Raw genomic sequence first — 21,422 nt, 5'->3', positions numbered from 1 at the left:
CCTTTTATATTGTTTGGGTACATCCAGTATTGATCCTTCAAGTTTCCCTTACCTACGCACCAAAAATGAACTGGATTTTTGTAGATGCAGTATTCCATCTCTACTGTACTGTTAGCATTAAATACAGTGAGTCAAACATGTCTCTGTGGCCTAAAGTGTCATTTTCCTTTGGGTTCATTCCAATGGTTAGGGTGCGGCCAGATTACTACTGGTGAATGTAATTCACCTTAATGACTGGATGACAAATTCTGCTTCCTGGTCTTTTCCAGGCTACTATATATTCTCTCTGACAAGACTCGGGAGAACCCAGTTAAGAGATATTTACCACTTTCAAACAGTGGAAGCTAAACAGAATGTATGTATGCATTTTAATGATATTGTTTGCATTACTTATATTTAAAGCTTGGGTTTGCATTGTAACTTATTGGGCATGCTTAATTGGTAGTGATCACAAAAATAGCTTCTGTGAGAAAATCCTAAAACCTTCAGTATTGTAGAAAACTCCTCTGCCTGCCTGCTCACCAGTACTCATTCCAGGGATCACATCACACCAGTCCTCCATGACCTTCACTGTCTCCCAGTCAGACACACAATACATTACACAAATACTTCTCAGTGTCTACGAAGCCGTAAATAAACAACCTAGTTCATCAACCACTAATTCTCCCACATCTTCCACCACCATGCACCCTCTCAAGGAATCCAACCTCTTGCAAACTCCCAGGACCAAGAATCAAACATGGGGTGAGATACAGTAGGGCCTTCTCAGTTGCTGCCAGTGGTGGTAGTAGTATATAAGTATATACTCAACTCAAGTATTATTAAATCATTGATCTTTAATAATGATGATGATAATGCAATGTCTCTAATCTGAAACTAGATTATTGCTTACTTAAACTTGTCATGTTCCATTTGAGCACACCTTCATAGAATATTGAATCAGGTTTTTCCCTGCATAGAGGAATTAAATGGCAGCCGCCCAGCTGCCATGATGACGATGCTCTCAATGAACGTTGTGTAAGGAAAGAAATCCCATTAAATTAATTAAAATCCTGAAAAAAGAGCTTCTGAGTCGACCTCTATCTTTCTCCTCATTTAGTATGTCAGATCTATGAATATGCTATGGATTTGTGGCACACGCGATATCTAGTTCGAGTCCCGATCCCGAGTACCTTTGCTGCGTGTCACTGCCCATCTCTCTCCCAATTTCCTGTCAGTCTACTGTCCTATCAATAAAGGCATAAAACCCCCAAAAACATATCTTAAAAAAATATATATAATCATTCCTACATGTTTAATGCCCCAGAATTTGATAACAACCAAACAGAAAAAACGATTGGGCTCAACACCAAAACACACTGGTGAAAACAAAGGAGCCAGTCACTTTCTCATTGTCCAACAAAATAAAGGCTCTGATTGGCATCCAGCGAGTGCTATTGCAAAATAACAGATTTAGTTGCTGAACAAAATAGTAATGCTTTGGAGACCATAAGAAACTACCAGAATTATTATGGGTACACTTCAAAATATATATAGGTGCACTGCAGATCTTGCGACAAACAAAATTAGAATTAGAGCAATTTACAATGCAGGCATTTAATTTCAAATGATATCCATTGCTCAACATCCAGATTACCTGATGATAACAACTACTCAAAGACATTAAATGTCCCTCACACAATTAAGGAGTGGACTGTCTCAATTCCAATACAGATCAAACCAGATTCAGATTCCCAAACTTCAATGTCCTACCCAGGATTTGAATAGAAGAGGGAAGACCAACTACACAACCATGCAGTTGTGTGTTAGTTAGTAGCCTATTTATGTGTGTGTTATAACATACTCTACCATACATACAGATTTGTCAAAATGACCATTAACTAATAACTATTACAGGTGGTAATGATAAAGCTTGATTGGGAATCATTTATTTTTGTGAATAAAATGTTATTTCGTCCAATGGTACTATGGTAGCGTATCTTATCTTATAACAATTAGGCTGGTTATATTTGGACTTCTTGCTCTTCCATTGAGACATTTAGATCCTGTGTCTAGGTTGGACATGACCTTTGACACCATGCCGTTTCTGGTTTGACACGAATTCTGACCTGAAGGTCAAAATTCAATTTGTCCCCTCCCAGAGTAAGCAGACAGTCTCTATTGGCAGGAGACCCGGCTTCAAATCAGGGGTAGAGCAGGAAAGTTACGGGCGCCCGCTGGCCTAGGGGTCCAGGCACATACCAGGGCTTGACATTAACTTGTTGATGCACTTGTCCTTTGGACAAGTACATTTCACATTCACTTGTCCGAGCACAAAAGTCACACACGGATAGAAATTAGACATTTTTCTTAAATGCATGCATAGGAGAACAAAAAGACTGTAACGACCCCCCTTGCTCCCTCCACTCCATAGTATGGGCAGTCCATAGTCTGCATAGAGCACAAAGCTGCCAGGAGCGTCACAGAAAAAGTAAACCAAGAGCCACTTGTCCAATGGACAAGTATATTTAATGAACTTGTCCAGAAGGATTTATTACTTGTCCCGGACAAAAGGACAAACCTTAATGTCTAGCCCTGCATAGGCTCTGATGACTGACAGCGTGTTGTGGGTTTGAATCCTGATCCCGAGGATCTTTGCTGTATGTCACTCCTAGTCTCTCTCTCCCTGTTTCCTGTCCATCTCCACTGTGTACTATCAGTAAAAGTCAGAAAAGCCCAAAGCGCAGCTCTTTAATATGTAGATAATAAGTTAAATTGGAAACAAAATGACAGTTTAACATCATTATTATTTCACTGTCTAGAAGTTAGCCTAAGAGAATGTTTAAGCAGAACGACTATTCCGAGATCATAGGTTTAACTCACGATGCACTATAAAGGATATCTCAAAATCGATTGCAGATTGCTGGGTCAAAAAAGCAGCGAGCCAGGTGCAGGCATGGGGTAGGTGGAGGTTAACAGTCTCTCACACATGTTGTGACTGTTCTTGACCGGAAAGGTCACGAGCTGCACCTCGTAAAATATAATAAAAGGCAGAAAATAAGAAACCAGCTGGACATGTTCTCCTATATCCAGCAGCCAGCATGTGTTGATTGGAACACCCTGTGAGCGCATTGATGTTTCCTGGAGGATGAATCTGAAATATTTGAGTGGCCTCATGACCTTTCCTCTACAACCCTGAGGCCAAAATGTTAATTTGGCTAACTGATATCTTATAATCTAATAGACAATTTGCAGGATGAACCATTATTGGTGCCCCATAGCCCTTTCTCTTGTGCCACCCTTACTTAGCCTCTTGTCTTGGATATAAGGAGCAGCACAGTCTCTAGGGGCTGCTAGGGGGATATTATTATCCTCTAGTCTTAACAATAAATGGTTCCATTGTCATAATCAGTCACTGTCAAAATGTGGTCGATACTTGTCTTTTAGCTTTCATAAAATATAGTGTTTTTGACAATGATGGTGAATAATCACCTAGATGGAACCTTAATGTCTAAAATACCCATGTGGCTCTTAAGTTCAAAAACACAGATCAGTGACAGCTGATGGAGGGGCAAATATGTACAGATGATGAGAAAGACAATGGGAAAGAGGGAAGGGTCACAGCTAGAAGAATACCTTGTGGGACTCAGTGGCTACTATCAGCCAATTCTAGTATGCATTATACAATCAAGGTCTTTAAAAAATCCAGACTACACTACAGTATGCTACTATACACTACAAAACGGCGTTAGATAGTATACTTAGGGTAACGGTGCAGTTCTCTATTCCTACAAAAAAGATAGTGAGAAGAGCCGGGCAATTGGAGTAGGCACTGCAGAGTGCAGACCAAAATATATATTCAATATACTGTGTCCAAATATGTCTTGTTTTCTCTAAACTCACACTTCTAAGCAATTAATATTTGTTGTATTTTTATCTTACAATACTGTCTGAAAGCTACGGTTAAAAACGACGCAATGATATTGAATTTGTCAAATTATTGATTAGGCTACAATATGCATATTTCCCAGCCACCAATATGTCTTATACACTTCATCAGTCACATCACGTCAGTCACACACCCACAGACTCCTTATGTAACTTAAATACAAATATAACAAAGGTTCAACAACACGCAAATATATTTTCTGTACCATTTAACTATGGGAGCATCCATCAGTGTATTTCACTTAATACCAGCAATCTATTTGAATATTCAATGATATGATATACTAAATGTAATAAATACCCTTCATTTAGTGATTTCTGTTATTATTTATTTTCCCCACAGATGGTCATGATTCACTAGGATCCTGGATGGCTTGAAACATTTGTTATAAACATTTTTGTAAAGGTCTATGGGGGAAATGTATGGGAGATTTATTTTAGTGGCACCAATAAACCACGCCCACTGCTATGCCCATCTGAGCTAGCCGTCTCTGTCGCCATTATGAATCTCTAGCTTTGTAGATGAAGCTACAGCAGGCCTTGACTGACTGTCTGACACAATAATAACCCTCCCTGCTTGCCGACATTACCATGCTAATGTGTTGCGACACGAATGTCTCTCCAAAAGACACCCGTCCCATTATGGGTAACAACATTCTACAGGCTTAGTATTTTCTTCTGAATTCAACGGCTACAGTTAAGCTAACACAGTAGCTAGCTGGTGGCTAGCACAATATTCCGATATTTCAATGAAGAATGCAAACAGTACAGTTACTATAAAATCCGGAGAGACAATAGTAATGCTTATTATTAGAAAACACTAATAAGCATTAAAACAAGACTACCACTAAAAAGACTTAAATCCAAAATGGCATGGATACATTCACTGATAATTACGACGAAGTTATACTTTGTCGCACGAGCCTATCGCTCGACAAAAACGTGTATTTTCATTTCCAACAGCTGAATATATAATATATATACTCGGATGAAAATGGCAAAGTATAAATTGATGCCTCACTACTACTACTACTACTACTACTACTACTGTACTGTACATCAAAAGCTTACGATAGCCTGTCTATAAGGCAATGCATCTAGGGGAGGGGAGGGGAGGTACCATCACACTGGGCTTTATCCAGCTACATGATATGCAATCGAACGTGTAGCAAATTAGCAATAATAAATATATGATATTTAACAGTATATGTTTGATGCACAAATATTAACCTTTTTGATATTGTACACTCTGGTCAACATCCCGATGCCTCTGTCGTTGAGGATGGTGAGCTTCTCTGCCAGCTTCTGCTGGCTCGGTTGGATCGCTCCCCGAGACATCTTCTCCTCCTGGCTGTTCCGATTACAAACCAAAATTAAATCAAAAAAGATATCTCAAATATCCGTCGTTGGTTGTTGATTAAAAATGGGGGGGGGGAAAAAATCCGTGGTAGATGTTGTGATTAGATTTTTTCGCCCATCTTCGGTTCCATCGGGGACGAGCCGCTTCCTGTACTCCACCCCACTGCCTCCCCAGTTTATTATTGGAATGAGGAGTAGTCCTGATTTTTTTCCACAGTGGTGTTACAAGGGCATTTGTGGCCTATCGAATCGGGTGACTCAATAGATGGCGATTTAGCTAAAAGGTTGACACATCCTCGCAGTAATACAATCCACCATCATAATATGCACGCGAACAACACTGAGGAATCATAATATAACATATTATGTTTTGGGTGCCTCCCTTACATTGCATTCGTGTGCAACTTGGCAGACAGCGACCTCCCGTGTCAAATAATTCGACAGACTACCATTTCGGTGTAACACGACGCTCTTCCTGCTAATTCATGGAACGACAGCCTCTTGATGCGTTCCTGCGACCCAATAGATGGTAAAGTTGCACTCCAGCATCAGTTTCTGTGCGTGATTTATGATTAAGGGCCGGGTATAACCGGTATGGGGACCTAAAAGTTGAGATGATGTCTATTTACATTGACAAATGATATACTTGCATGTGTTTATTTACTGCAGTGGGTTTTCAATCTTTCTCATACCAAGGCAAATTATGTATTGGGCATTTGAGCCACGGACCACCATTTGATGCGATTGATGTAGCCTAGGCTCCCATATCCAAAACTCAAGGACCACTGGTTGCCCCCGGACCACTGGTTGAAAACCACTGATTTACTGAATTATACTTCTGAATGACGCATGTAAATGTTGGATAACGTTTGGTCATGTACAGTAGGAATTTACGAGATTACGAGGAACACCCGAAAGCACCACGTCGATAACTCGACACTACTTCCGTCACGGCCAGTGTTGCCAACCTAGAGGATTTGTCGCTAGATTTAGCTACTTTCCAGACCCCCCTAGAGACTTAATTTGTGAAAAGCTTCTAGAGACAAATCTGGCTACTTTTTCTGCTGATTTGGAGACAGATATTGTTTACAGGAGCCATAGATAAAACCCTATTTTTCCTTCCTTTTCCCTCTCCCAGCCTCCATTTGCTGCTTGCCTTCTCCTCAGTGACACACAAACGTGCACGCCGCATCTCTTTCTCTCTCTACTGGTACTGCTGGCGTGCAAAAAAATACAAAAACTCGAATTATTACCCTAGAAACGTGCACGCGCATCTGTTCACGTGCACGCGCTTTTGTGTGCACGTGCGCGCAGCGCGCGTGCACCCCACCCCTAGCGACTTCTAGCTACTTCTGGGAGAGCCACTAGCTACTTCCGTTACTGGGGAGTTGGCAACACTGGTCACGGCAGCTGTGTTGTGTTGTGTTCAGTCAGTCAGTGGAACCAGGGCAGAAGAACTAGTCTGAAAAACTGATTGATTTTGTACAGACAGTCAAATATATAAAGTCAGAAAAGCCAGTAGAACTTACAGATTCGAAGTGTCCCCACCTACCCCTTTAATTAAAACGGTGGGTGGTCTATGCAAAAATATCTCAAAATATTTCGATTGTTCCTAAAATAGACCTCGAAGGAAAAGAACCCAGCGCACTCATTTGAGCCGAGGCTCTTCATCAGGTCAAACTACATATTTTTACAGTAGACCATCCATGTTGGTTTGCACTTTGTGTTGTTGTTACTGATGCTGATGCAGATCCGATGCAGTCGCTGGCCCAGCAGATCCAAGGCTTCTCTAAAGACCGTTTGAAGAAACAGTGCACCCATGTGACCACCGTGACCGGTAGACGGCTGCTGGAGAGGAGGACGGACGGAGGAGAAGGACAGGTGGAGGAGGTGGAGGAGATTCAAGAGGGGGCAACTGGATATGGCTTTGTTGAAGACAAAAGTCTCGACCTTCAAGTTGGTATCATCAGACCTTTTATACTGTTGGGTAAGTCTGCTTACCCAATCCCAACAGTGCTGCTAATACACAACAGCCTATCTTCCACTAGTAGTAGTACAAATAGGTAATACCTTGCTTACTAAGTATTGCAACTGCTGCTACTACTATTTTACTACTACTAAACCTCCCTGCTTAGAGAGAAAATGGGAATTCTTCAATGAAAAGTGATTAGTGGAGCTAGGGCTGGGAATTTGACATGACAGAATTAGCAGAATACATAAAAAAAATACACCACTATACCGGTACACAATACAATTACAAGCAAACAAACAAATAAATAAACTAATAAACAAACAAACAATTACTGGCAAAGTGGCAATCCCTTAGATTATTCTACAGAGAAAATAATCAAATGCAACAAATAATGTTATAATGATAATTGATTAATTTGACTGGCTGTGTTCCTAATCTACTTGTTGTCTGCTTTATCAGCTTCTCAGGATGTAGCGCATGACATTGACACTCTCCTGAGATATAAGGTAACTACAGTATATACTATATAGATCAATATGATGTGACGTTTGTATTGCTATAGGTTTTCTTTCTTCTTGGTTAATCGGAAATGACCAGGGGTTAATACTCCATCATGGAGTAAGTGATGTAAAACATGAATTCTTTCTTAGAGCTACAATCCATACTGTCCATTTGTCTCCTGTCCCAACAGCGATAGATAATTGCAACAATGTCAGAACTACAGCCGAGATGGTTTTTCTATGGCCGTCTAACGGCTCAAATAACTTTATTGACACTGTCAACCAGTAGGTGTCCTACCTACTACCTATTAGGTTAGCTTCTCACAAAGCCCTCTCTCTCTCCCTCTGTCTCTTAGGTGTCTCATGTGTTGAATGTGGCCCATGGAGTGATGAAACCTTTCCCAGATCAGTTGGTTTATAAGACTGTCAACATCCTGGACCAACCAGATACTGACATCATTTCCTACCTGGGGGAATGTTGCTCATTCATAGATCAGGCCTTGGATCAGGTACAGTGGTGTGATTTTTGAAATGGGGGCCCTCTAAATTCATAACGTCTCGGCACACGCACATGCATGTGTGCACATACTGTACAAATGCAGACTGATTGATTCTCACACATCTTCTGTCTCTCTCTCTCTTTTATTCTTTCAGAATGGCATAGCACTAGTCCATTGTAATGCTGGAGTGTCACGCTCATCTTCCATTGTTATTGGCTACCTGATGCTGAGAGAGGGGCTGTCATTTGATGACGCCTACCAGCAGGTGAAACAAGCCAGACCCTCGATTAAGCCCAACCCAGGCTTCTTCCGACAACTACAGGATTACAAACCGCTAATCACATGAACCCTAGCGTCCCTATTCTGGACCTGTCATAATGGGTGAATATTTGGTGAAAATAGGCAAATATTAAGCAAAAATAGCAGAACTACAATATTACAACATGTCATGTTGCAGTGTGTTGTGGCCTTGTAGATCGGCTATGTTTGGCAATGTAATTTGGTGTACAGGGTCCGATCCTCAAGCTCACATCATGCAACGTATTGTGAGCTTTTAGATCGGACCCTGTACACCAAATGACATTGCCAAACATAGCCGATCTATTGTAAAAGCTCACAATACGTTGCATGATGTGAGCTTGTGAGCTTGAAGATCGGATTTTCATTATTTTGTGGGAGAAAAAGTACTGATAAAGTAAATAAAGACCAAATGGAGGGATAACATCTCCACACTGGCCTGGGAACGCCTGTACATTTTAAAATGTGTAAGGTTTTGTATAGTTGTATCAATTTTATCAAGTTGAATTACCACTAAGATATGTCATTGTAAGAAGATTGTTTGACAGATTTAAAGTTTGTGACCACATTGCTTGCCATGCCTTGGTGTTGTAAAGTGATACACATACCTGTAGCCACACTCTAGACTAGATAACCCACCTGTCATCATGACAGAAGCTGTCTCTCTAGCCTCGCGTGGCCACTGGCCAGACAGACTTAGTCTGAGCAATGCCAGGCTACTGTCTCTCACCCTGAATGTGAGTAGGGATGACTGATTAATCATGTGTGCATCGATTACTCAATGCACAACAGCCTAGCTCTTTAAACAATTTTCTTTCTTCAGCCATCACCCGGTCCCTATCCCAAAATCATTAATCTATGGGTTATTGTATCTGTAGATATTTGTGTTATTGAGTACCCCCACCAAAGTATAGTGATGTGAACACAGAAGTAGTGCTGATGACCTATCTATAAAAATGCACCTGCCTCTTTGAGGGTCATTTACTACTGGACTAGAAGGAGCTACATGAGGTCCATTGTTAAAAGCTTACGGGCATGGTCACATATACAGTATGCTCCACACCACACCTCGTTCACTTCCATTCTTAGAGAGCAAGGGGGTTGAGCATCCGGCTGCGGCATTTTGACAACATTTTCAACGTAGTCGTTTATACTGTCTGTATTCTTAAACATGGCTGAGTGTTCAACTTGAACTGATACATCACATAATTAGCAGTTCACGGCTGCTGAGAAAACAATTGAGCAGAATTGAGTAATTGTAACTGCTGCTGCAATCTACATGTATGACGGCCTGTGTTTTTTCCAGATTTTGAGTGCATTCATTGATATATTTGTGACCTATCAAATAAAATACAACATATTTTTGTGAACTTGTGATCTGGCCCCAATTATTTTGTTTTACTGTAAAAACAAATTTACTGTCAGAAGGAAGATGAGAGATGCCAATAATGCAGACTAGCTGAAGGTCGCTAGTCTCGCTTTCCATAACACCTCAACAGTGCCACAGACTGATCGCCTGCATAATGTGCATATAGCTCATGAAAATAAAATCAAAACTCCAGAATTTCAAAATATTCGAATATTGCATAAGACCATTAAAAATAAAAGATTTATAATACAGAACTATCAACCATCTGAAAAGTAAATTTAAGTAATTTATGCACTCAATAGGTCTGGCTACTTGAGCAAACTACTGCATCAGTGTGCCATGGAGACGATCAGTCTGTGGCACTGTTGAGGTGTTATGGAAGCCCAGGTTTGCTTTGATAGCGGCCTTCAGCTAGTTTGCGTTGTTGGCATCTCATCTTCCTCTTGACAGCACCCCATAAATTACAGTATCTATACATTTACAATTCAAATCAACATAAGTCTCAAGATAATAAAAAAAGTTTGAAATATTTCACTTTGTGCAATGAATCTAAATACATGAAAAATGTATTCCATTATATTCTTCAGAATGTACATGTATATACAGTTAGTATACAGCTTTGACTTATGTTGCAAAAAAAAACCAATGCTAATCTAGAAATGCAAAATACATTTAATACGAAAATCCCAGATGTGTTTTAATTGTGGACAATCGAAAGGGAAGCTATCTCACTATGTTTGGGAATACAATAAGATAAAGACTTCTGTAAAGGTTAAGCGTATGGTTGAAGAAATGATATCAATACAAATTAATTGAGCCCAACATCTTTTAATGACATTGTTATCCAAAAGAACAAATTAAGGAAGAAAACTTATTTCTGGACCAATGTCAACAACAAAACAGGCAAAACAGATGTCCTATTATTCGTTACTTGGAAAGCACGGATTTGGAAATGGAGACTTGAGTGGCATGGCTCTTGAGGTTTGACAATCTATGAAAAGAATTAAGAACGTATTTTTATTTATTTTTTCTTAATGAAGCCAGCTCCCACATTCATTTGTGTGGTGTTGTTTTGTCATGTGTATGGCGTATGTTTATGATGTGGTTGTGTGCTGTGTCTCATCTTTGTTTGGCATTTAAAACATGCATTTAAGCCATGCGTATATTAAAACAAAAAAAATAACAATAGTACAAATAAAAGATAATCAAAGCCACACGTATATTAACACAAATAAATAATATATATAACAGTGCAAACAAAAGAGAAAACCACATACGGTATATTAAAACAAAATATAATAGTGCAAACAAAAGAGACAATCAGTCTGTCCACATCAATAGAACAAGTGCTTAAATGAAAGTGAAACGCAGGTAAAGAAATATATCTGTCCCTAAAATTAACCCATTCTGTACACTAGCGAAAAACAACTGGACTCCGCTGAAAAACGTCTGGGATTCTGTAAAAGCGTGCACCACCCCTGCCATAGTTCTGGGCCTGCCACTCATCAAGAGACCTCACACGAGTTACAAATTGCCTTTGGTAGTTTCTGAAAAGAAGGACATATTTGAATTAGAGGACTGTCATCCAACAAAATCCTCAGAGTTAATCTATCCATTTGAGAGTGTACAAATGTAAACAAATGGACTTAATTGTACATAGAGAATTAACAGAGATGGGAAGGATTTTACCGTGTACTATAGTACTTGTCTGACTTTATCCATCTTTCTTTCCCCTCCTAGCTAAACTTTATTTTGCCGTGCTAATACTATTATGCATGCCAAAAAAAAAGAAGAAAAAAAAAAAAAAAAACGTTTCACTTGCGTTTTTAATCGTATATCCTTTGACTGGCTGGTGATATAAAGTTAACTGACACAATGTATAATACAAAAAGACTTCCCCTCCTAGATAAACTTTATTTTGCCGCCCTACTCAGTTTTGGTGACACGCATTTGGTCCATATCTCAAATCGACCGGCTTCATTGGGAATTGATTCCTTGCATTTTGCTAAGAGATACGATATGTAGTTTCATTTATAAACGTAATCATGAATTAATTTTCCCCATTGACTTTAAAAATGAAACCTTTCCCAAATATGGAGATGACTGACATCATACATGTCTGACATCATAGACCACCTGAGACTGACACAGTAGTATGTCCATATATGGGCATTCCAAGATATGGGCTTAATATTGATGACATCATGGATCTACATACTGTATATGGGAATAAAAGGGACACGGACGGAATGGTTAGCACCGCTCCAATAGGGACATGGACTCACAGATAGAGATGCATTATTTGCAAGTGTGACTCGCCTCAAGGAAACCACACTTTCTAGTTTCATTCCGTTTTGTAATGTTTGGATCTCAATGGAAATATTGCAGGCTTATACAGGGCTGGATAATAATATTGTGGTACTATGCGGGTCGTGCAGGACTAATTAACACTTATACATGTTTCATACAAGCCCCCCCACCCCAAAATAGTTTAACTTAAATAGAAGATCTACAAGCTAACGCACTGTGACATGTAGATCGGACATTTCCTTGCAGAGAAAATAAAAAAAAATAAAATAAAAAAAAATACACATTTTATATACACATGACATGTCACATTTACCGGTATTTGTGTGACAATTAATCAAGTAAAATGTCATGATCGCAACAGCTTTAGCTATAATCCTCCCAAAGTAGTCTCCATATATGGGCATAAATGGACACAGGCAATCAGATGGTCAAAACGGGTCGTATGACAACAGGTATAATGGGGTTTGCATTAAAGGGTGGGGAATTCATTCCCTATTTACATCGTTCCTGAGTAGGCCGGTCCCCGACTAGACGCTCGGCCGCCCTTTGGTACAATATAAATTTGGGAGTCCTTGGTGTTAAAACGTTTGAGAACCACTGCTCTAATGAACAAACAAACAACAGGTACAACTTAAGTACCATGCATAGTAATAAATGCATAAGGACCGCAAGTCTACACTAGAAACGGAGGGGGAGAGAGATTTCTTCCATTTGGTCCGTTTGGTGTCCATTCTTTCTCCATGTCCGTAGGCTAGCGGACAATACCCAACCCGACGTATTAAAACCGATTAAAACGTACGTATGCATGAACTACCCGTGGCGAACTTTTGTCAACCGTGGGGGCAGTAGTGAGGAAAATAACCTTTCCTCTGCAAAAAGAGTGAAAAGATGTCGTTCTTATAACTCTATAATACCAACATGGAAAGCTCTGTGGATTGAACACCGTTCTCTTATTGATTAATCACCAGATTTGAGAGATGGGGTCTACTCGAGCTGATTCAGCCAAAATTTCATTCAGCCAAAAACGTTTCACTTGCGTTTCGAATCGTATATCCTTTGACTGGCTGGTGATATAACGTTAACTGACACAATGTATCCCGTTGGGGCGCGCGGCCCCACCGGGAGCGGAGAGCGGGTCGGCACGCACACACCGTAGACGAACTAAGCATGTCGACGTAACTACTGCACGTACTCTCTCACCCAAAACGTACAAAAAATCAAGCATACAGAACTATAAACGGCCCTTTACCTGACTGTGAGGTCAGATGGATGCTGCCAATGTTGGCTACTTGCAGAATTCCATCCCCGGTTAGCAACATTGTGCATCATGTTCTGCAGCTCAGCCATTGCACCTTAAGGAAAACACAAATACACAAATGTAATCAGCTTGACAACGAAGATCACCATGAATCATGGCCTGGTAACAAACATTCACACAAATTGTGGCCAAACCTAGATTCTCCTCCATGTGTCTTCTGACTGTCCACACATACTGCTGCTTCTCACGATGGTAATCTGCATTAAAGAAATACCTGGGAAAAGCAGAAGCATCCAACTATGAATGAATGCAAGTATACAGAATATATAATTGCAAGCTTGTAGATCAGCTATTTTCAAATAGCCAATGTATATGAAGATAAAGTGGTTAAATTGATCTTGATGCTATATCAACTAATTGATTAATTGAATACTTTATTAGCCAAAAATGTAAACAGCAAGGAGACACAGTAAATCACTTAGGCTAAATGGATAACACAAAAAAGTCCTGGGGCCCTGAGTGACGGCCCCCGCCTCCTGCCCACACAAACACTTTGTGTCGTTGTTTACATTGTCAGATGATTTAAATTTTACGGTTGAACAATGTTTGAACAATGTTCAATGTGTTTCAGTGAGTTAAGTCAAATGACTGGCATGCTGTGTTAAGTTACACAAATGACGTTGTTTGGGCAGAAACAATAAAATGTTACCCACCCACGTTTAGTTCAGTACCGCCCGTACCTGTGAACCTTTAAAAGTATATTTTTCTCCCGTTTTCACCCGTCAAACGTGGGTACCTGTTGGGTATCCGCTGGTACCCGGCCCGTTGCAGGACTCTGCTCTGGTCTGTTGTGGTAGTACTGGTGTTCCTGAAAGCTTGTAAATTACTGCTTGGAGCGACAAGCACCTCAGACTTCACCTTAACACAAAAGAGTTAGTAAGTAGAGGGACACACACACACACACACACAAAAAAACACAAGATAGGAAAATAAGTATGATACTACCCTGACTGTGTTGGATACATAAGCTATCGAGAATGTGAAGTCACTTTACTAAAGTGACTGTTGCCTTATCCATACCTGTACTTTGACAGGAGTATCCTCGTAGCTGGTATCCTCAAAGCTGGTCTCCACAGTGACGTCTCCTTCCACTCTGTACTGGCAGTCCGGCACCTCCCCTACGTCCACGCCCTCCCCACAGTCTGCACTCAGCATCACTGTGGCACTTTGGCACAGAGAGAGCAGAAAGCATCATCAACATTGATTCATTGATGATTAATGACTATGTCAACAAGTTTGATTACAGTACGATGTACAGTCACAAGCTACGCTAAATGGATAACACAAAAAGCCCTGGGAGCTTGTTTCCATTGTGGTCCATTGTACTCAATTCATCAGTGAGACATATAAAAACAAAACAATACATTACATCTAAGTTAAGTCCAACATTAATGCTTGGCCCGCCCTCATTTCTTACACCACATTACGGTTGAACAATGTTTGAACAATGTTCAATGTGTTTCAGTGAGTTAAGTCAAATGACTGGCATGCTGTGTTAAGTTACACAAATGACGTTGTTTGGGCAGAAACAATAAAATGTTACCCACCCACGTTTAGTTCAGTACCGCCCATACCTGTGAACTTTTAAAAGTATATTTTTCTCCCGTTTTCACCCATCAAACGTTGGTACCTGTTGGGTATCCGCTGGTACCCGGCCCGTTGCAGGACTCTGCTCTGGTCTGTTGCGGTAGTACTGGTGTTCCTGAAAGCTTGTAAATTCCTGCTTGGAGCGACCAGCACCTCAGACTTCACCTTAACACAAAAGAGTTAGTAAGTAGAGGGACACACACACACACAAAAAAACACAAGATAGGTAAATAAGTATGATACTACCCTGACTGTGTTGGATACATAAGCTATCGAGAATGTGAAGTCACTTTACTAAAGTGACTGTTGCCTTATCCATACCTGTACTTTGACAGGAGTATCCTCGAAGCTGGTATCCTCAAAGCTGGTCTCCACAGTGACATCACCCTCCACTTTGTACTGGCAGTCCGGCACCTCCCCTACGTCCACGCCCTCCCCACAGTCTGCACTCAGCATCACTGTGGCACTTTGGCACAGAGAGAGCAGGAAGCATCATCAACATTGATTCATTGATGATTAATGACTATGTCAACAAGTTTGATTACAGTAAGATAGTACAGTCACAAGCTACGCTAAATGGATAACACAAAAAACCTGGGGGCTTGTTTCCATTGTACTCAATTCATCAGTGAGACATATAAAAACAGTACATTACATCTGAGTTAAGTCCAACACCAATGCTTGGCCCGCCCTCATTTCTGTCCCCAGTCTACGCCAAATCTCTTTACCAAAAATAGTCGACCTACAAGCTCACAACACGTCAGGGACTTGCAGAGAATGTTAGAGGCAGGAGCTAAAATGTCTAAAAGGGCATTTTGGTGGAAATATCGAAAATAGCAGACCTCCAAGCTCCGAGCTTGAAGGTCGGCTATTTCCGGTGCTTGATACCACATTGAACTAAGCATTACCAAGTCAATACTGGAGATGTGGTGTAACGGCATGGATTTCTACACAGAGAGGGCAATTCTTTCAACATAAGATGCCGCATTTAAGTTCAGGAGAGGTTGGGCAAGGCAATTCTCTTGAATGCTGCCTTCAGGTATGACATGGAAAGTGGGCATTTGCATTTCTCTCACCACAGTAAAAACTGCATTCATGGTCTGGAGAGGGCACTTTTTACAGACAGATAAAAGGGCAGGGGCTCAAGCCCCCTTTGATGTCTATGTGTGCACGTGCCTGCAACACGTTGCATTACAACACATTGAACAGGTAAGATGTTACCTGGCCGTGACATCAGGTGGATGCTGCGATTGCTGCCCCTGGTGGCCACTTGTAGCAGAGGATTCATGGTCCTGCTCCTCAAACACTGGACCATGAGGAAACACAATCACAACTAACACTAAGACCTGGAACGCATCCATATCCCTTGCCATATATTGCATATATCGATTATATTACCCATCCCTATTGGCCGCATATTTGCTGGTACCGATCGTCAAAAAAGCAACAAACATTCACTCAAACTGTGGAAATTGTGACCAAACCTTTACTCTCATCGATGTGTCTTCCGACTTTCTGCACATACTGCTGCCACTCACAGAGAACATTTGCATTGCTGTCAAGGACCACCGATCTGGGGGAAAAAATAGGAGCAGAATTTATTCATGAATGGATGTAACTATCTGGCATGATCACCTCTACAAAATGTTAAAACATTATACTTTAATCACAATTTCCAAATCATCTTGTGTCAAAGAGTCCCGAACACAACCTTTGACTTTGTTCATAAGGGCTTGAGTCTGGCACAGCATGAGAAGGCTCTGATGATTCAGTCTTCTGGATTGGATCCACGACCACCTCAGACTTGACCTTGATACAAGAGTTAGTGCAAGGAAAAAAAAAAAAAAAAAAGAAAAAAACATGGGTAAAGTAAGTAACTGGTCAATGACTTCAAATCAGTATAACCTTTGCTTTGATTACAATTAATGAATGATCATTAATAGAAGTTGTGAAAATAACAGATCTACAAGCCCAAAAAACTTTATTCAGACAATCAGCAATTTTCCCCATTTAAAAATTTATATTTTTTCAATTCTAATATTGTTACATTTTTGGTAAATTGCCTAGCCCTTTAAATATGTATGAAATCACCTCAACTCCGTTGGATACATTAACCACTTGAACCCCAGCATCCATATTCTGGGGGGGGGGGGGGGGGGGGGGACATTCGCCAAAAATAGCAAATATACAACCTCGCAAAGGTGTTGAGACACGTTGCGAGCTTGTAGAACATCTATTTTTGGTGAATAGATTTAGTGTAGACGGGGGAAAAAACTTCCAAGTACAGCACAACTCAGATCTGTTTTGGTAAGACTAGAGGATTAAGAATGTGTCTGCATTATCCATACTTGTACTTTAAGAGGAGTGTCCAGGAAGCTGCTCTCCTTCTCGCAGTCTGTGCTCAGCATGGAAGATTCCAACATGGGGAAGCCAATATTCCAAGCATCATTAACATCACCCTCCAGAGCTTCCACGGTGCCCTCGATGGCCACCAATGGTGCCATGCTTACAGTAGAAGAGACGTCATTCAGTGTGAACGAAACCTGCCGTTGACACACTGAAGATTCCCCCTGGAACACCTTGCTCTCATCCAGCCTGAGAACCGGCAGTCTGGAGGTGGTATGCGCCAGCACAGGGGACGCAGATAGCCGAGCGCAGTCCTTGGCCGTTCTCATGGTCTCCAGGTACCTCCTGGAGAAATAAACATTCTCACCCACAGCATCTTGCTTCGCACCTTTGATGGTTTTCGACAGGCATTCTCTTCCGTCTCCTCCCACAACGTCTCTTGGTGTAGGACACTGATCTTCAACAGGCTTATTTTGAAACCCTTTGCTATTGACAACCTGGCAGCTCAAGTGGTTGCCAACGCCTGTTGGGCAGGAGCATTTCTTAATGGGACTCAGACAAAGGATCTCCTCAACGTCAAAGTCAAAAGCAGGGCCGAGGTTTAATGCAACTTTCTTAGATCGATCCGGTGAGCTTTCTAAACCAGGCAGGATGCCGCTTGATGCAATTGAATCCTTCTCACTTTTGCTTGAGTTCACAGTTTGTACTATAGGCTGCTTATTTTTCAGTTCATCTAGTGACGAGGGTGAGGAGATGGTTGAAGGGGAGCCTACAAAACAGCCAGAATCACTAGCTGGAATGCAGACCTTTTTTGCTGGTGTTTCATACGTGTCATCAAGACCAGAGTCGTATGATTTCCTCTTTTCAGAGGAAATTTTAACGTTGTGGAAATCCCCCTGCTGCATCTTCTTGACTCCTTGTTTTATCTACTGAAAATATAATGGAGGAGGGTAAAACACATTATGATTTGTTACCATGGCATCCCTATTTTGGGAATATCATTGTAGGCGGAAATTATAAAACATTCTCAAATATTGCCAATCTACATTGCAAGCTCACAACACATCACAGTGCAACAGGTTGTGAGCTTTTAGATCAGCTATTGTTGCCGCACAACAAGTGCTGGACCGGTCTCAAGAGTATCAAGACATAAATTGAAGGGAATTACATTTGACATCACTTTGCAGAACTCACCAAAACAGGTCTGCCATAACATGGTGACTACATGTTTTTCAGAAAGTTAAAATTGAGACATTAAGGACCATTTTTAGTTTTAACACCAGTTAGAATGACATGAACTGTAAAATCATATTCACAAGTGAGGGAGGCGTGAATAGAAATGGAAAGGTAAACAAGTGTTTGACCTAGTAGATTTTAAACAAACCTTATAGATCCAATGCCTCACATACAGATTTTGTTGCATTCATCTGATTAAGTTTAAGTCTATAAAGCATGTCTGAGATGTTTTCAGGACATTTAGACACCCTATAGAACAAATACAATACCTTGCGATGGATTTTTAATTTACATTATCTCTGATCAGGCTGACAGAGATAATGACAGTGACAGTGTCAACTAATGTAAAGGGACTTTATCAGCATCAATGCCAACAAAAGCATATAATCCGTAGTACAACGGTCTCGCTGGCAGTGGTGGAAAGTAACTAAATACATTTACTACTTAAGTACTGTTTTTTAAAGGGGGCCTGTCACCTAAAAGGTTACTGTCACTTAAATTTAGTAAAATATTGACAGGTATTTGTATTTTACTTGAGTATTTCCAATTTCCAATACTTTTACTTCTATACTCCACTACATCTTGGATCCTGATATTTTACTTTACTCCAATTATTTTAAAACAACAGTAGATCTGCTATTTTCAAAAGATATTTATACGGTTTAAAACTTGAAATGGGACTTTCTGTATAACGAGTACTTTTAGTTATGGTACTTTAAAGTACATTTGATGCCAATACTTTTGTACTTTTACTCAAGTCATTTTTTAATTCCTAACTTTTTCCACCACTGCCGGCGACACCCTCCTGTAAATTGAGCTTTAGACATCACTCCATAAACCATAGCATAAACCAGGTGACTTGTTTTATGGGGGAGGCGTTATTTTCTCCAAAACATTAGCAGGCCTAGCAAAATTCAAATTAGTCTCAGCTCACCAATGATGTTCAAAAACTTACAATGAGACTCAGACTGCTACTTATACGTTAGCCAACATACAGTACAGTTTGCTAAAGGATTTTAAGCATTACGTTTAAACCACTATGAACCATTACGTTGAACCAACCAACCAACCTATGTTTCTACTAAGTTTACAACACAATGAACCAACCTGTTGTTTCCATTAAGTTCATAACACTATGAACCAACCAAGTTTAAACACTGTGAACCAGAGCCCTAGAACTGCTCTGCTGTGAACCAACCTGTTATGTTTCCCGCAACGCACGTTAGATTTTTCACCTGTCGCTCCTGAGGACGTCATCACTGCGCGATCATGTGACCCTTGACATTGAACTTCCCAAGTGTGTGTGTGTGTGTGTGTGTGTGTGTGTGTGTGTGTGTGTGTGTGTGTGTGTGTGTGTGTGTGTGTGTGCGTGCGCGCGTGCGTGCGCGCGTGCGTGCGCGCGTGTGTGGCTTGGTATGGAGGTACCTTAATGTTACAACCGTTACAACAGCAGCAAAGACTGGACTGGTTTAAAACTACAAGGAAAGCTAGCTTGCCTCCCTGCAGTTAGATCATACTGTCTCAATATTCAAAAATTATGCCGTTGATGAGGAGGCCTAGAGTCACTGTTACAGTCAAAACCAGATTATAGGTCCATCCAACCAGACTCAATCAATCTTTCTCTGTGGTAGCTTCAGGCTTGCCAACACTCCTGGATTTTGACCCCATCTCCTGCCATTCTCCTGGATTGGCATTTCTCCTGGATTTGGCATCAAACTCAAAATTTGCTCATAGATGTTTAGACCACTTGAGACTGACACAATATGTCCATATATGGGCATTCCCAGATATGGGCTTAATATTGATGACATCAGGGATCTCCATATATGGGCATAAAAGGGACAAGGACGGAATAATTTGCAACATCATTGTGATGTCAGAACAGGTCAGCTAGGCCAATAGGCCATAGATATCTGCTGAGCTGCAGGTGATGTCAGCACAGGTCACAGGTCAGCTATAATAGGTCTACTAGAGGGTGTACATCACACCAGAAAAAATAAACAAACGTAATTCTAATATCCCGGACACTTGTATCAGATGTAACGATGATAAAGGCACTCTGTTCCATTGTTTGTGGGCATGTCCAAGAATAAAGGAGTTTTGGGAGGAGGTTAGAAAGGAGCTACAACGGATACTACTTATTAACATTGAGCTAGATCCCAAACTCTTCTTATTAGGCCTTTACCCGATCGGCCATATAGGATAAAAAACAACAAGATAACATTTCTGGATCTTGGGTTCCTACAAGCCAAAAGGGTTATCGCCCTTTCATGGAAAAAGATAGGGAAACCTAGCATCGCTCAGTGGTTTAAGGAACTGTCTTTGTGCCTTCCATTAGAAAGAATCACACTCTCAAAAACAAACAAGAGCTATTTGAGAAAATATGGGGGAACTTTATCCAGTATGTCAAGGGCAATGATCTCTCTTATTTAATGGAGGAACCAGGTGTGGGGTAGCTGCATTTCCTCTGCAGTCATTTGTCCGGCCTTATGGCATAGGACTCTGGGTGTAAATAGTGTAAATAGTGTAAATGGTATATGTGCTCTTTGTATCATATTTATTTAATACTCTTATGTGTCGTGTTAGTGTCAGGTTTTTTGGTTGTTCTTTTTGTATGTTGTTGTATTTTTCTTTATTTTGTTTTTGCTTGTTTTGTCTGTATGTAACCAATTATTGTCCTGTATATATTGTTTTTGTATGT

The 21,422-nt window shown here is 40.6% G+C and overlaps 3 protein-coding genes across 4 annotated transcripts in view; 1 reads left to right on the top strand and 2 right to left on the bottom strand.

Annotated features, from left to right (window-relative positions):
* The window catches only part of nckap1 (NCK-associated protein 1), a 40,411-nt gene extending 34,967 nt beyond the window's left edge, over window positions 1-5,444 (bottom strand). The window contains exon 1 of the mRNA XM_080740942.1: window positions 5,158-5,444. Coding sequence (XP_080597068.1) covers window positions 5,158-5,265 — 108 coding nt within the window. The 5' untranslated portion in view covers window positions 5,266-5,444. The remainder of the gene's footprint in view (window positions 1-5,157) is intronic.
* Window positions 5,445-6,734: 1,290 nt separating this feature from the next.
* LOC308297018 (dual specificity protein phosphatase 19-like) lies at window positions 6,735-8,743 on the top strand. 2 transcript variants are annotated; one of them, XM_080740399.1, is made up of 5 exons: window positions 6,735-6,854; window positions 7,037-7,273; window positions 7,718-7,764; window positions 8,115-8,267; window positions 8,413-8,743. In XM_080740399.1, the coding sequence occupies exons 2-5, from the start codon at window positions 7,042-7,044 to the stop codon at window positions 8,602-8,604; spliced, it is 624 nt and encodes a 207-aa protein (XP_080596525.1). In that variant the 5' UTR covers window positions 6,735-6,854; window positions 7,037-7,041; the 3' UTR covers window positions 8,605-8,743. The 2 variants fall into 2 exon arrangements, with proteins under 2 accessions (XP_080596525.1, XP_080596526.1); XM_080740400.1 differs by having other exon boundaries at window positions 6,796-6,960.
* A 2,125-nt stretch (window positions 8,744-10,868) lies between these two features.
* On the bottom strand, window positions 10,869-14,803 carry kop (askopos). Its single transcript, XM_080739846.1, has 5 exons — window positions 14,573-14,803; window positions 14,289-14,410; window positions 13,687-13,766; window positions 13,484-13,586; window positions 10,869-11,471 (listed from the first exon to the last, which is right to left on the bottom strand). Exons 1-5 carry the CDS (start codon window positions 14,705-14,707, stop codon window positions 11,339-11,341), a joined length of 573 nt encoding a protein of 190 aa, XP_080595972.1. The 5' UTR covers window positions 14,708-14,803; the 3' UTR covers window positions 10,869-11,338.
* Between the last annotated feature and the right edge of the window lie 6,619 nt (window positions 14,804-21,422).

This window comes from Nannobrachium achirus, assembly GCF_963921795.1.
Source record: "Nannobrachium achirus genome assembly, chromosome: 13".
NCBI lineage: Eukaryota > Metazoa > Chordata > Actinopteri > Myctophiformes > Myctophidae > Nannobrachium > Nannobrachium achirus.
The sequence above is the reverse complement of the archived record's forward strand: the minus strand, read 5'-3'. Positions and strand labels throughout refer to the sequence as shown.

Coding starts and splice junctions, on each gene's coding strand:
- kop (XM_080739846.1), bottom strand. CDS start 14,707: ATGCTGAGTGCAGACTGTGGGGAGGGCGTGGACGTAGGGGAGGTGCCG. Junction 14,411..14,572: donor ATACTCCTGTCAAAGTACAG/GTATGGATAAGG, acceptor TTTTGTGTTAAG/GTGAAGTCTGAGGTGCTTGT. Junction 13,587..13,686: donor ACACATGGAGGAGAATCTAG/GTTTGGCCACAA, acceptor GTTTTCCTTAAG/GTGCAATGGCTGAGCTGCAG.
- LOC308297018 (XM_080740399.1), top strand. CDS start 7,042: ATGCAGTCGCTGGCCCAGCAGATCCAAGGCTTCTCTAAAGACCGTTTG. Junction 7,274..7,717: donor CAGACCTTTTATACTGTTGG/GTAAGTCTGCTT, acceptor CTGCTTTATCAG/CTTCTCAGGATGTAGCGCAT. Junction 7,765..8,114: donor ACACTCTCCTGAGATATAAG/GTAACTACAGTA, acceptor TCTGTCTCTTAG/GTGTCTCATGTGTTGAATGT.